At 41.2% G+C, this 14,358-nt stretch overlaps 1 protein-coding gene across 2 annotated transcripts in view; it reads left to right on the forward strand.

Annotated features, from left to right (window-relative positions):
- Positions 1 to 12,431, forward strand: part of Chmp3 (charged multivesicular body protein 3) — a 34,014-nt gene extending 21,583 nt beyond the window's left edge. For both annotated transcript variants that reach the window (XM_004844571.4, XM_021258196.2), the window contains exons 4-6: positions 8,115 to 8,236; positions 10,271 to 10,385; positions 11,900 to 12,431. In XM_004844571.4, coding sequence (XP_004844628.2) covers positions 8,115 to 8,236; positions 10,271 to 10,385; positions 11,900 to 12,042 — 380 coding nt within the window. In that variant the 3' untranslated portion in view covers positions 12,043 to 12,431. The remainder of the gene's footprint in view (positions 1 to 8,114; positions 8,237 to 10,270; positions 10,386 to 11,899) is intronic.
- Positions 12,432 to 14,358: the final 1,927 nt, after the last annotated feature.

Here is a 14,358-nt window from a genome sequence, read left to right on the forward strand (position 1 = left end):
TACATCCCTTTATGCAAAAGGCATTTATTCCATCTCTAAGAGTTGCTAAAGTCCTAACAGTTTGAACGTTGCTGAAAAGTTTAAGTCGAAAGTCTCCTCTGAGGTTTAAGGCAAACTCTTAGCTACGAGTCCCTGTACAAATGAAAAGAAAGTTAAACACTTCCAACATGCAGTGGCACAAGATAAACATTCCTATTCCAAAAGGTACAAAGGTAAAAAACTAAAGCAAGTACCAAATCCAGCAAGGCAAACATTAAATCCCATAGTTCCATGTCCAACATCTGGGGTAATCTGTGCAAGATATGAACTCCGAAGGGCTTGGATGGCTCTGCTCCTGTGGTACCATTGGCAGTTGGCAGCTCTCATGGCTTTTCTTTTGAGCCAGCTTTGCTCACTTCTTGTAGCTTTCCTCAGAAGATCCACATTCCTGGCTTCTCCAACCTTCTGGGGTCTCCACTGCACCTTTGGCTTCATGCTCACAGCTTCACACACTGCCCTCTCAGGGGCACACTGCCTGACTTTCCAGGCCTTCTTCTGAAATCTGGGTGGAAGCCTTCCTGACCACAACTTTTGTATTCTGCGTGCACCTAAACCAGCACCATGTGGATGATGCCAAGGTTTGCTGCCACCTGGAGCAGTGGCCAGGCTTCTTCCTCTCTTGGCTATAGGGATAATGTGCCCGGATTTCTGAGCACTCTGAACCCAATCCAGAGGAACAACTTTTCCAGGCCACTGCCCTTTTAGAACATGGCACTCTGGGACTATCTTCTCAAAACAGTCTTTCACTTTTGCAATTTTTTTTTTTTTTTTGTACTGGGGATCGAACTCCGGTCCTTGCGCTTGCACAGCAGGCGGCCAAACCACTGAGCTAAATCCCTGACTCCCTACTTTTGCAATTTTGAGGCTGCAAAGGGTGGAGTCCTGCTGGTTTTTGTGTTGTCCTCAGACCATCTTTTCTATTCTCTGGTTCCTGCTTAGCAACCAAGTTCTCTTCTGCTCCTTCTTTGCAGCCTCTAACTTTGCCAGAGCTTCCTTTCTGGCCAAAGTTGAAACGTTTTAAATAATTCTTCTGGACTCTTTGGTCTTGATTCTCAACATAAATCTCGTTAAAAGCCCCCAACAGTAGCCATGCCACTGCCTCAATATTACACTGCCTTAAAACTTCTTCCACCAGATTAGTCTACTGCCCTTAATCTCGTTCCCAGGCAAAGTCCCTGGACATGAGCAAAATGCAGACAATTTTTCTGCCGAAGCATAACACATAATCTGGAGTCCAGTAGCCGATGGAGCCCTTGTTCCTAACTGAAACCTCCTGAGCCTAGTCTTTACCAGCTGCATTTCTGTCAACATTCTGGTCTTCTGATCTCTGACCAGAATCTCCCAAGTTCAGTTTGCAGCATTCCAGGGCTGCTTCTTCAGCCAGCATCTCCAAACCATTCCAAACATTTCCTGCAAGCTCATTCCAAAGGTTTCTGAACCACATGACCAGGTAGCATCACAGCAGCAACCCCACCTCTCTAGTACCAAAGTCTTGGTTACTATTTTCATTGCTGAGACAAAATACCTGGCACCCAAAGTTAAAGGAAGAAAGGTTTATTGTAGCCCACAGTTTGTAGAGATTTCAGTCAATAGTTGGCTGGCTCCAAGGCAGTGTGGTATGGTGGAGGAGCATCATAGAAAAGAAACAGTCCGTGGCATGGTAGGCAGGAAACAGTGAGCCTTCTGTCTTCTTTCTCTTTTTATTCCACCCAGGCTGCAAGCCTATTGGTTGGTGCCATCCACATCCACCATGGGTCTTCCCTCTTCACTAAATCCATCACCCACACCCAGAACTATGCTAAACCAATCAGTGGAAGAACTGGGCTAAACTAGTCAGCACAGTAATCCAGTATCATGCCCATGATCCAGTAACTCCCAAAAGCCCCGCCTATGAGCCCATGAGGTTTTTTTGTTTTATTTTTTGAGATAGGGTCTTGGTATGCAGTTCAGGCTGACCTTGAACTCATTATGTAGCCAAGGCTGGCCTTGAACTTGCAGTGATCCACCTGCCTCAGACTCCTGAGTACTGGAATTACAAGCGTGAGCCACCATGCCCGGCTACCCATGAGTTTTTTGTGGGGGCACCTCTAGATACAAGCCATAATACCACCCCTTGGTTATTATGAACAATGCTGCAGTGAACATGGGAGTTGAGTTATCCCTTTGATAGACTGGTTTCAGTTCTTTTAGATACATAACTGGGAAGTAGGATTACTAGGCTGATGCTAGTTTTATTTTTACTTTTTTTTTTTGAGACAGGATGTAGTTCAGGCTGGCCTTGAACTCATTATGTTGCCCAGGCTGTCCCCAAACTCCTGGTGATCCTCCGGCCTCAGCCTCCTGAGTGCTGGGATCACAGGTGTGCACCACCATGCCAGGCCTATTTTTAGCTTCTTGAGGAACCTCCATACAGTTTTCCATAATGACTGTACTAACTTACCTTGCCGTGATAAATACACCTACTTAGTTTTGTTTTTGTTTACTATTCTAAAATGGAATTGTTTCTTTTATTTCCTTTTTTGAATAGTCCATTATTAGTGGATAGAAACTACTGATTTTAATGTTGATTTTGTATTCTCCAACTTGACTGTATACATTAATTCTAATAGTTTTTTGTGGAGTCATTAGGATTTCTAATTTTTCTCTTGCCTAATGTGCTGGTCAGGACTTCTAGTAGTGTGTTGGAAAGAAGTGGTGAGGGTGGCCATCCTTGTCTTGTCCTTGTCCTTAGAGGAAAAGCTTTCAGCTCTTCACCACTGAGAGTGGTGTAGCTACAGGTTTGTTATATATGGCCTTTATTTGTTTAGAGGTACATCTGTTTAGAGTTTTTATCATGAAAGAGATGCTTTTCCTCTGTCTGTTGAGATGGTCATATGATTTTTATCCATTTTTTTAAAAAAGTGGTATATCATTTATTCTTGTATTCAAGGGATAAATCCGAGTTGATTATAGTGAATGATTCTATTAATTTATTTTTTACTTCAGTTTGCTAATATTTTTCTTTCCTTTATTTATTTATTTATTTATTTAGTACTGGGGATCGAACTTGGGTCTTTCTGCTTGTGAGGCAGGAGGCAGAACCACTGAGCTAATCCCCTGCCCAGTTTGCTAATATTTTGTTGAAAGTTTTTGCATCTGTGTTCATTGGGGATACTAGTTTGTAATTTTCTTATAGTGTCCTTGTCTGGTTTTGGTAACAGGGTAATGCTAGCCTCATAAAATGTGTTTGGAAGTATTTCCTCTAGCTCAATTCTGGGAAGAATTTGAGAACAATTAATGTTAGTTCATCTAAATTTTTGGTTTAGCAGTTAAGTTGTGCAGTCCTGGGCTTTTCTGTAGTGGGAAAATTTTTATTAATGATTCAATCTCTTCTTATTTCTTCATGATTCGATAGGTTATGTGTGTCTAAGAGTTTATCAGTTTCTTGTAGGTTATCCAATTTGTTGGTGTATAATTGTTCATGGGAGTTTCTTAATGAGCCTTTGTTTTCAGTCTATCAATTATAATGTCTGTTTCATTTTTAGTTGTATTTGAGCCGTCTCTTTTTTTCTTAGTCTAGCTAAATGTCAATTTTGTTTATCTTCTCAAAACAGCAACTCAATTTCATTGAATTTGCCTATTTTTTGTTCTCTGATTTCTTTTTGCTCTAGTTTTCATTATTTATTTCCTTCTGCAAATAGGGCTTTGTTTTTCTTTTTCTAGTTCCTTGAGGTAGAATGTTAGATTATTTGTGATCTTTTTTCTTTTTTGTTTTGTTTTTTTGAAACAGGGTCTTGCTATGCAGTTCAGGCTGGCCCTGCCTCAAACTTGCAGCGATCCTCCTCCCTCACCCTCCCGAGTACTTAGATTACAGGCATGGCCACCTTGCCCAGCTCTTTTTTTTCTTTTTTGGTTCTGGGGATCGAACTCGGATCCTTGTGCTTTCAAGGCAGGCAGCAAGAACCACTGAGCTAAATCCCTGGCCTGCTTTTTTCTTTTTTGATACAGGCATGTAACACTATAATTTTTCCTTTTAGGATTCCTTTTGTTGCGTTGCATAAGTTTTGTTTTTGTTTTGTTTTGTTTTTTTGGTACCGGGGGATCAAACTCAGGTCCTTGTGCTTGCGGGACAGGTGGTGGAACACTGAGCTAAATCCCCGGCACCCATTGCATAAAGTTTTAGTATATTGTTTCCTTTTTGGTTCATCTCAAGGTATTTTTAAATTTCCTTTGATTCTCTTCAGTGGCTCCTTATTTAGGAGGATGTAGTTTACTTTTCACATAATTGTGTGTTTTCCAAGATTTCTGTTAATTGATTGCTACTTTCATGCCACTGTGCTCTGAAAAGGTGTTTGATATGAGTCCTCTTAAATTTGTAAAGACTTGTCCTAACATGTGCTCTATCCTGGAGAATGTCCTATGTGCACTTAAGAAACACATATATTCTGCTGCTGTTGGATAAAATATTCTGTATATATCTGGTGGTCCATTTGGTCTAAGGTATAATTCAAGTCCTGTGTTTATGATGCTCTGTGTGGATGATCTATGTTCAAAGTGAGATATTGACATCCTCTATTATTATAGTATTGTAGCCCATCTCTCCCTTCAGTTCATTTAATAACGTCTATATATTTAGGTGCTCTTGGGTTAGATGCTTAACTCCTTTGTCATTACATAATTATCTTGTTTAGTTTTTGACTTGTCTATTCTTTCTGATGTAGTATAGCGACCCTTGCTCTTGCAGCTTCCATTTGCATGAATATTTTTTTCCATCCCTTCACTTTCAGTCTGTATGCATCCTTACTGGTAGTTGGTTGTAGGCAAAGCATATGTATAGTTGAATCTTGTTTGTATTATTCATCGAGCTATTCTGTGTTTTTATTGCAGAATTTAACCTATTTTCTTCAAGGTAATTACTGATAAGCAAGAACTGGCTACTGCCTTTCTATGAGTTGTTTTGTAGATCCTTTGCTTCTTTCTCTCTTGTTGCCTTTTGTGGTTTGATGGTTCTCTGTGTGGTCATATGCTTTGACTCCTTTCTCTTATATACAACTACTGTAGGTTTTTGCTTTGTGCTTGCCATGTTACTTAGATAAAATAATTTATCAATATTACAGCCTACTTTAAACTAACTTGTCTTTTTTTCTATTCAAACTTTCACATCATTTATGGTTTTTATTGTGGCAAAAGTAGTATATAAAATAAAATTTACCATCCTAACCATTTTTAAGTGTGTATTTTTAACTATATGAGTAACTTGTGCAACAGATCTCTGGAGCTCTTTCTTCCTGCAAAACTAAGACTCCATGTCCATTGAATACCAACTACAACTTGCCCTTAATTACATATACAAACTCTATACTTTCATTTTTTTATCCCTAACAATTATGATTTTGATGTCAAAATTTACATTCATTTTTGTATTTTGTATCTCTTAACAGTTTATTGTAGCTACAGTTAATAGTTTTGTCTTTTAACATTCTTAGTAGGGTAAAATTGCTTTACATACCATTTAACAGTATTAGAGAATTTTGGGTTTTTGGGGGGCTTTTTTGGTACTCACGATCGAACTTGGGACCTTGCCCTTGCAAGGCAGGCGGTGGAACCACTGAGCTAAATCCCCGACCAAGAATTTTGAGTATGTGTATTGCATATACCATTGAGGTTTTTTAACTTTCACATTTTCTGTTATTCATTAGCCTTTTATTTAAGCTTAAGGAATTCCCTATAGCAATTCCTGTAAAGCAAGGTTAGTGGTAATGACCTCCTGTAGCTTTTGTTTGGGAGTTATTTCTTCCCTCATTTCTGAAGGATGTTTTTGCCAGATAAAGTGTTCTAGGTGGGCAGCTTCCCCTCCCTGCCTCCCTTAGCACTTTGAATACATCATCCTTTCTCTTGGCCTGGAAGATGTCTGTTATGAAATCCCTTGAAAGCTATATTGAGGCTCCCTTGAATGTGATGTTTCTTATCCCTTCCTGCTTTCAGTATCTTTTCTTTGTCTTCGTGAACTACTCTTTGGGTTGAATTTGATTAGTGACCTCTGAGCTTTCTATACTTGAATGTTGTCATGTTTTCCCAAACTTGGGGAAATTTAAGCCATTTTTTCCTTAAATATGCTTTCTAGGTCTTTTTTTCTATCCTTCAAAATTCCTATTATGCAAAGGTTCATTCACTTGATGTTGTCCTATAGCTCCCAAAAGACTTCTGCATTTTTTTAAAATCTTTTTTTCTTTCTTCTCTTCTGAGTAATTTTTCAAATGTCTTGTTGTTGGAAATGTAGCTCAGCAGCACAATGCCTGCCTGGCAAGTGCGAAGTTCTGAGTTCAATCCCCAGTACTAAAAACAAAAAAAAACCCCAAAAAACAAAAACAAAAATAAATCAAATGTCCTGTCTTTAGGGTCACTGATTTCTTTCTTATGCTTGATCAAATCTGCTGTGGGAGCTTTTCATTGAGTTTTTCAGTGTATTTATTGTATTCTTCACCTCTAGGATTTTTTTATTGTTTCTATTTTTGTGTCAAACTTCTCATTTTGTTCTTAATTATTGTCTAAATTTCATTTAATTTTTCTACCCATATTTTCTTAAAGTTCTCTCAATTTCTTTATGAGGATATTTCTGAATTCGTTGTCAGTCATTTAACAGATCGCTATTTCTTCTGGTTCTATTACTGGAACTTTGTTTCTTTTAGTGTTGTTAAATTTCTTGTGTCCTAATGTTTATGCCTGCACATTTTAGGAGTCAGCCACCTCTTCCAGCCAATCATTGGTAGTGATAGACCTTTGGAGTTTAGCTGGAGATTCGGGGTGATTAGCTGGTAGCAACAACACAGGCAGACATTGGTGCTGGATTCTTTAGTTGGACCCAGTCCTTTTGTGCTCTCAGGTTGAATAGTATTGTGGGCTGTGCTGTGTAGTTTACTGAAACTATTGGCTGGACCCTGCTGTTGAGGCTTCTGGCTAGGCTCTGGATTGCAAGCTGTCTTTCCTCACTCTGCTATTATTATTTGGAAACTGTAGTTGGGCCAAGACATATATATGATGAGGGGCTCTTAGTCATTTGATCATCACTGAGACACAATACCTGACACCTACATTTTAGAGGAGGAGAGGCTTATTTTGTCTCAGTTTCAGTTCATGTTCAGCTGAGTGCAAGGCAGAAAAGGACCGATGGAAAGAATATCGAAGGAAAGCTGTTCAACCCATGGCAGCCAGAAAGCAGAGAGAAAAGTAGCCAGGGATAATACACCCTTCCAGGTTATACCCCAGTGACCACCTCCAGCCAGGCTCTACCTCCTGAGAGCAGGTCAGCTCTAGCACTCCCATGATCTAGTTCACCTTTCAGAAGCCCCGCCTCTGAACACATGAGGCTTTGGGGGAACATTTTAGATTTAAACTATACCAGGCTCCAAGGCTGGGTGTGATCTCTAGAGTTGCTGCTCAGCTACACAGAGGGCAGGGCCGGAGGCCATGCCCCACAAATACATGCTGCCTGGCCTTGCCTGTCAGCCTGGTGCAGGATTAAGCAGGGCTCCAAGGTTTGGTGGGGCCACTGCTCGACAGCTGGGCTGGGGCAGCATCCAGTGCTCCCATTGCGAACCTACAGTGTTTCCTGGTCAGATTTCATGTAAGCACAATTTAGCTACACCATCTTTCACCAGTTTGTTAAGCAGGGCCAGGTACTCCCTCTGCAGGTGATGTCTGGAAGGCTTACTGAGCTCTACTTCGGTAGCCAAAGGCTTGTTTTCATGTAGCCTTTATAAGGTTGAGAGTTATGTGTTCCTCCCATTCATGACATGTCCCTGGGTATCAGTCACTGAATTGGCTTCCTTCCCTAAAGGTCAGCCAAACGCCCAGGCCACAATCCAGATGGTCCATTCCCGTGGATGCTCAGAGAATTCATCCAACAGTAGCCCAGGTGGCATACAATTTAGAAAAATCAGTCTCTTGGTTGCCTTGCACAGACACATTCTAAAGGTGCATTGGTAAGTTTGGAATGCACCCGCTCTTGCTCCCTTTTGTTGGAGTGGCTTATAGTTGGGATCTTTCTCCTTATTCTAGCCCACTGAACAATCCTGACTGCAGCCTTTCCCTTTCAGCGGTCCTGCGAGTGGCTGGGTCCCTGCAGAAGAGCACAGAAGTGATGAAGGCCATGCAGAGTCTCGTGAAGATCCCAGAAATCCAGGCCACCATGCGGGAGCTGTCGAAAGAGATGATGAAGGTGATCTGGGCTAGCCCTGCTACCCTTCCGTACTACCAGCCGTCCCTTGTGACTACACAACTCTGTCTAATAGTGTAAAATCAGCCATAGATGATACTTAAACAAGTGAACACTTAAACAAGTGAACGTGACTGTGTTTCCATAAAACTTTACAAAAGCAGGTAGCAGGTCACACTTGACCCTGCAGGCTGTAGTTTGCTGTTCCCTGTTTTAAACTAAAAAAGGGAAGACTGAAACCAGGTGTGGTAGCACACACCTATAATTCTAGCACTTGGGTGGTTTAAAACAGGAGGATCATTAGTACATACCCAGCCTGGGCTACATGGTGAGGTCCTGTGCCCCTCACCCCACCAAAAAAGAAAGGAGCAACTGAGAACCAAGTAAAAAGCACATAAATACCTGACAGTCTCAGGATCAGGGCCTGGCAAGGATCAATACTGATGGCCTTCAGACAGGGACAGTGATACGAGGGGAGTCATTGAGCCCTGTGGCTGATGGGACATTGCACATTCAGTCCTGTCCAGTTCTCTTAGCCACCCTGTACCAGTAGGTATTTTTATCCCCATTTCACACAGAAGGAAACTGAGTCTCTATGCTGACAGGTAACTTACCTGAATTCACCTGGGCTATGGGCAAAGAGCTGGATATAGGCATGTCTGACCTTAAATGTGAGCTGCCACAGAGGAAGTGGAAGGGGAAACTCTTCATGCAAGTGTTGTTTCATGCTTCACCCCTGGGGCCTGAGAACCAAAAGTGTACACCTCACATTTTAACGCACAGAAATCCTTTCCCCTCCTCCAGGAAATTTCATTTGTAAATTTGAATTATATAGAGGGAATGGTGCATGGGAGAGAGGGGCTTCAGAAGAAAATTGATGGGGGAAAAAAAAAGCAACATAAAAAGTCTAGGGCCCAGATCTCTGGAATGAGAACTCCTTGGGCAGCATTGTTGGGAGGGAACGGGCTCAGGAAAATGGTAGCACATGCCTGTAATTCCAGCACTTGGGAGGCTAAAGCAAGAGGATCACGAGTGCAGAGCCAGCCTGGGCTACATGGGGAGATCTGTCTCAAAAAGAGAGGGGGAGGAGAGGGAGACAAGGGCTGGGGGTTTAGCTCAATGGTTCTGCCACCTGCCTCGAAAGTACAAGGTCCCGAGTTCGATCCCTGGTACCAAAAAAAAAAAAAAAAACAGAGGGAGACTGAGAACCATGTAAAAACCACATAACTACCTGACAGCCTCAGGACCAGGGCCTGGTCTTTAAAGTGTGTTCTTTAAAGTAATGTGTACCCAGCTTGGTGATGATGATTCATCTAGAACTGGGTTGTCCTTGGAGGACTTCAGCCCTGCTCATTTAACTCATGTAGCCACCAGGATCTGAGGGAAAGCTGTTTTTAGCATATGGATGACCATACTGAAAAAACAGTGTCTCAAGATTGAAAGTAATACCATATAATATCTATTGAGTGCTTTTAATGATGCATTCCTGGGTGCATACTGAAGCCTCCCATGGGGCTCAGCTCCTCATGAGCAGGGACTTGATCTTAGTGATTCCATTTATCCCCAGTGCCAGGAATTTGATAAAAGCTTGCTGATTGAATGAATAAATAAGTGAATGCTAACTTCTCCCTCTAGAATGTGAAAGGTTTTAACAAATATTTATTGAACCTTTTATAGGAGCCCTCAGCACTAAGATGACTTCCATTCAGTTAGGCCATAGGGATGCAACTAGGTGACCATGAAGTGAATTTATTTGTTCATTTTGATTAGAAGGAAATGCCTGAGAAAGAATAGGATACCATGCTAGATTCATATCTTCCCCAACCTTAGTGCTGAATTTGGAGGGCTGTCTCTCTTGTGGTCTGGTCTTCCTGTAGAGGGTGCAGTATCCAGTGTTTCCTTTGGCCACCTGTCTTGAGTGTCATCCTGAAAAGGGTGGACTGGACTTGGAGAGACTAGAATCTAGGTGGTGTGAGGGGATGTCTGATGTAAACATAGTTAACATTTGAGGGAAGTGAATGTTTATTCTGTGTTTAGGCTGGGATCATAGAAGAGATGTTAGAGGACACTTTTGAAAGCATGGACGACCAAGAAGAAATGGAAGAAGAAGCTGAAATGGAAATTGACAAAATCCTCTTTGAAATTACAGCAGGTATGACCATTAGATCATCCTCTTTCTTCTTTTCGTGGGCCCCTCTTTCTGCATTCACTAAAGTGGCCAATAGCTTTGTTTTTTAGGCTGCAATTCTCCTACATTTTCAAATTTTAGAGTATGCAAGTTATTTCTTGAAAAATAAGCACACTGTAATTGTCTTCTAGAGTTTTCATGATGATGATGGGGAGTATTATTTTCACGTACTGCTGTTGGGATTTTAAGTTGACATAGACTTTCTTGAAAGCAGTTTGGCAGAAACTGTCAAAAGCCCTTATCCTAGCAGATTGACTTTCACTAGTTGTTTGCACTAATGAATTAAGGTGTGCTGAAAGACTCAAGGATGTCTATAGTGGCATTATTTATAATATTGAAAATTTTGAAACAAAGTAAATGTGTAATACTGAAATATTGGTTGAATTAGTTATACTATGTCTATTTTAATAGTATACTGATAGCTGATACAGAATTATACTCATTGACATGGAAAGATGTCAACAGCATATGTGAAGAAAGCTTTATACATACTTCTGTGTAAAAACGTGTCTATGGAAAAGGTCTGGAAGAGGAGCAGATACAGAGAGTTATCTCTGAGTGATAATAGTTTTTGAATTTTATTTATACTTCTGGATTTTCTGAGTTTTATTTTTAACACTTTCCTGCCGGCTTGAACCACTGGAGGTATATGCATAACTGTCTGTCCCATTGGGCAGCTGGTACGAGTTTGTACCACTGGTGGTACAATTGTGTTTATCAGTCTTTTTACTAATAAAATAAAAAGCTGCCCGATGGGATAGTCATACATATACCACTGGTGGTTCAAGCTGCCTGGCAGTGGAACATACGAATTAGGGCCCTGCCATGAACATGTTAATAAAAATGGTAGAATTTTTATTTTTTCACTTATTTTAATTATTAGGATAAAGAGCAGTTATTCCAAAAATATTTTTTGTAAAGATTTAGAAACAATCAGTTTTATTCAGAGATACCTAAAATTAAATTTTCAGCAGTATTTAGGAATTTGGGAACTTCAAAATCAAAGTCTTTTTTGTTTTGGAGATGATTGCCTGTGGCCCTGAACTTCTGGGCTCAAGCAGTCCTTCTTGCTGTTTCCCAAGTAGCTGGGACTACAGGCATGTGCCACCATCCCTGGCAGAACCAAGATTCTTAAAATTCTTACGATTACGTACTATGACTTTGAGCCTGATATGGTGGGACACACCTACAGTCCAGCTACTCAGAAGGCTGAGGCAGAAGGATCCTTTAAGCCCAGGAGTTCAAGACCAGCTTGGGCAACATAGTGAGAACCCATCTCAAAAAAAATTTATTATAACTTTGATATTGTGACAAGTTGCTGTATGTCCATATCACAGTGACCAAAATGCCACCAAAACAGCCTGTTCACTGCCTTTCTTTGTATCATCAGGTTATCCCAGGAATGAGAGGCAGGAAAGATCGAGGAAGCATTTCTTTCACCACTGTGTTATTAATCTATTCCTTCTCATTCTGTTCAGGAGCCTTAGGCAAAGCACCCAGTAAAGTGACCGACGCCCTTCCTGAGCCTGAACCTCCAGGAGCAATGGCCGCCTCTGAGGATGAAGAGGAGGAAGAGGCCCTGGAGGCTATGCAGTCCCGGCTGGCCACACTCCGCAGCTAGGGCCCTCAGGTTCTTCCCTGAGGAACACTGGCCCATAGGTGTTTGCACACTGATGAAGAGCTGCCATTTCATGTATCTCTTGCACTACACCTCTGTTGTGAGGCATTGCATTTTGGAGAAGGTTCTGTGCTTATCTCTCTTCCCTGTCTGCAGAGGTTTTGGGCTCTCAAAGGGACTGTTTTTATGAAGGTGGTGTGATTAAATGCATCATTTTCAGGAATATAAACAGAAATATCTTTCTTATTGGGGAAAGCAGAAAAATCCTTTTCTTACAAAGCAATTCTAAGAACAGAGTTGATTGCTTGAATGTTTAGGACTCTACATTTTTGGGGGGGGGGGTGTAAAACATTGTATAAAAGGATTTTAATAAATTTCTGCTTTAACATTTAGTCCCATTGTAGACTGTCATGTGCAGCGAACTTTCGAGGTCTTGCTCTCCCAGACTGTTTCCTGTGCTGGCCTTGGAAAGAGAGGAAGTTCTGTAGCCAGCCAGGCATATGGGATTTGGAAACTTGGCATAAGTGGCTTCTGCCTTGTGGATGGCTGTTCCCAAGCCTGCCAAGACATGGTGTAGGAGCCACTTTTCTGCATTTTGTCATTTATTTAACCAAAGGCCACTTGGGGATTGTGCCCCTTGTCCTGTTGGCTGGATGACTGTATTATGTCCTGATGTGTATATAAATATCTTTGCAGCTTTGATCCTCCTGTCCCATTGCAAGTTGCATACAGAACAGACTGCTGTGGGATGAGGATCTCTTACCTTTCTTTCATCACTGGCCCGTTTTAGGCTACTTGTCTTGTGTGTAGGCCACAGGCCAACCCATCAGCACCTCCTCAAAGTCAGGGGCTGTCCTGTGAGAGGCAAGGTGTGCTCATGCATCCCAACCAGTGCTCACACACCTGGGATACTCCTTAAATACATTTTTAAATAATTCTGCAGTAGCACTTTATCTTTGTATGTGTTTGATGGTTTACAAAACTCTGATTCTTGTGATCTCATATCACAAGTGAGGAAAACCACTCAGCTTACTGAAGTGATATATCTTCAGTCATGGTCAGGAAGTGGTAGATGTGGGATTCAGACCCAGATCCGTCATCGAAATCCAGCATGCACTAAGCCAATCAGGCAGGATAAAAGCCCAGTTACTGTCTGATGGAAGGGCTTTTGCAACTGTAGAGAAATCCTGATCGTAGCTGGTGCTGCAGTGGGGACTTCTAGTCTCACTGTACAACACAGAGTACCCTCCTGTTACTCTTAATCGCATCTGCAGGGTGTCACTGTTTTTGTTTGAAATACATTTTTAGGTTCACAGCAAAATTAAGCAGAAAGTTGAGAGATTTCCCATACACTCCCTAACCCCACATGTGCATAGCCTTTGCCACTGTCAACATCCCACATCAGAATGGGACATTTGCCACAACTGCTAACTCCATATTGATACATTGTCATCTCCCAGAGTCCATAGTTTATAGTAGGATTCACCATTCTTGGGCATTCTGTGGGTCTAGACAAATGGACAGTGGCTGTATCCACCACTACTGACTGGCTTCTTTTACTTGGTGATACTTTTTTTTTTTTTGGTACCAGGGATCGAACTAGGGACCTTGCGCTTGCGAGGCAGGTGGCGGAACCACTGAGCTAAATCCCCAGCCCTTGTTGATACATATTTAAGGTTCCTCCTTATATCTTTTCATGACTTACTAGCTCGTTTTTTTGTTTTTTTTTTTTAGATACTGAATTAACATTCCATGGTCTGGAGATATGGTAGTTTATCCATTCACCTACTGAAGAAAATCTAGGTTACTCCTAAAAGATTTAGAAAATTATGAAAAAAGCTGCTATAAATACCATTGCAGGTTTTTGTGTGGACATAAGTTTTTAGTTCATTTGGATAAATACCAAGGAGCTCAACTGCTTTTCTAAATGGTAAGCATACGTCTAGTTTTGCAAGGCTGCCTGCCAAACTGTCTTCCAGAGTAGCTGTTCCTTCGTGTTTCCTGCAGTAATGAGAGTTCCTGTTGCTCCACACCCTTGCCAGTGGTTAGGTGTTCAGGTATTCTGGACTTTTGCCATTCTAATAGTGTGTGTTGGTACCTCACTGTTTTAGTTTGCAATAATGACATATAATGCTGAACATCTACTCATATACTTGTCATCTGTGTATCTTCACTGGTCAAGTCTTTGATTTTTTTAAAAAACTGGGTTTTATGGTTATTGAATTTTGGATAGCAATCATTTGTCAGGTACGTCTTTTGCGAATATTTTATACCAGTCTCTAGTTTGTCTTCTTACTCTCTTGACAATGTCTCAGCAGA

This window comes from Heterocephalus glaber, unplaced genomic scaffold, assembly GCF_053883595.1.
Source record: "Heterocephalus glaber isolate CG9 unplaced genomic scaffold, H.glaber_assembly_v1.0 deba00000470, whole genome shotgun sequence".
Classification (NCBI taxonomy): domain Eukaryota; kingdom Metazoa; phylum Chordata; class Mammalia; order Rodentia; family Bathyergidae; genus Heterocephalus; species Heterocephalus glaber.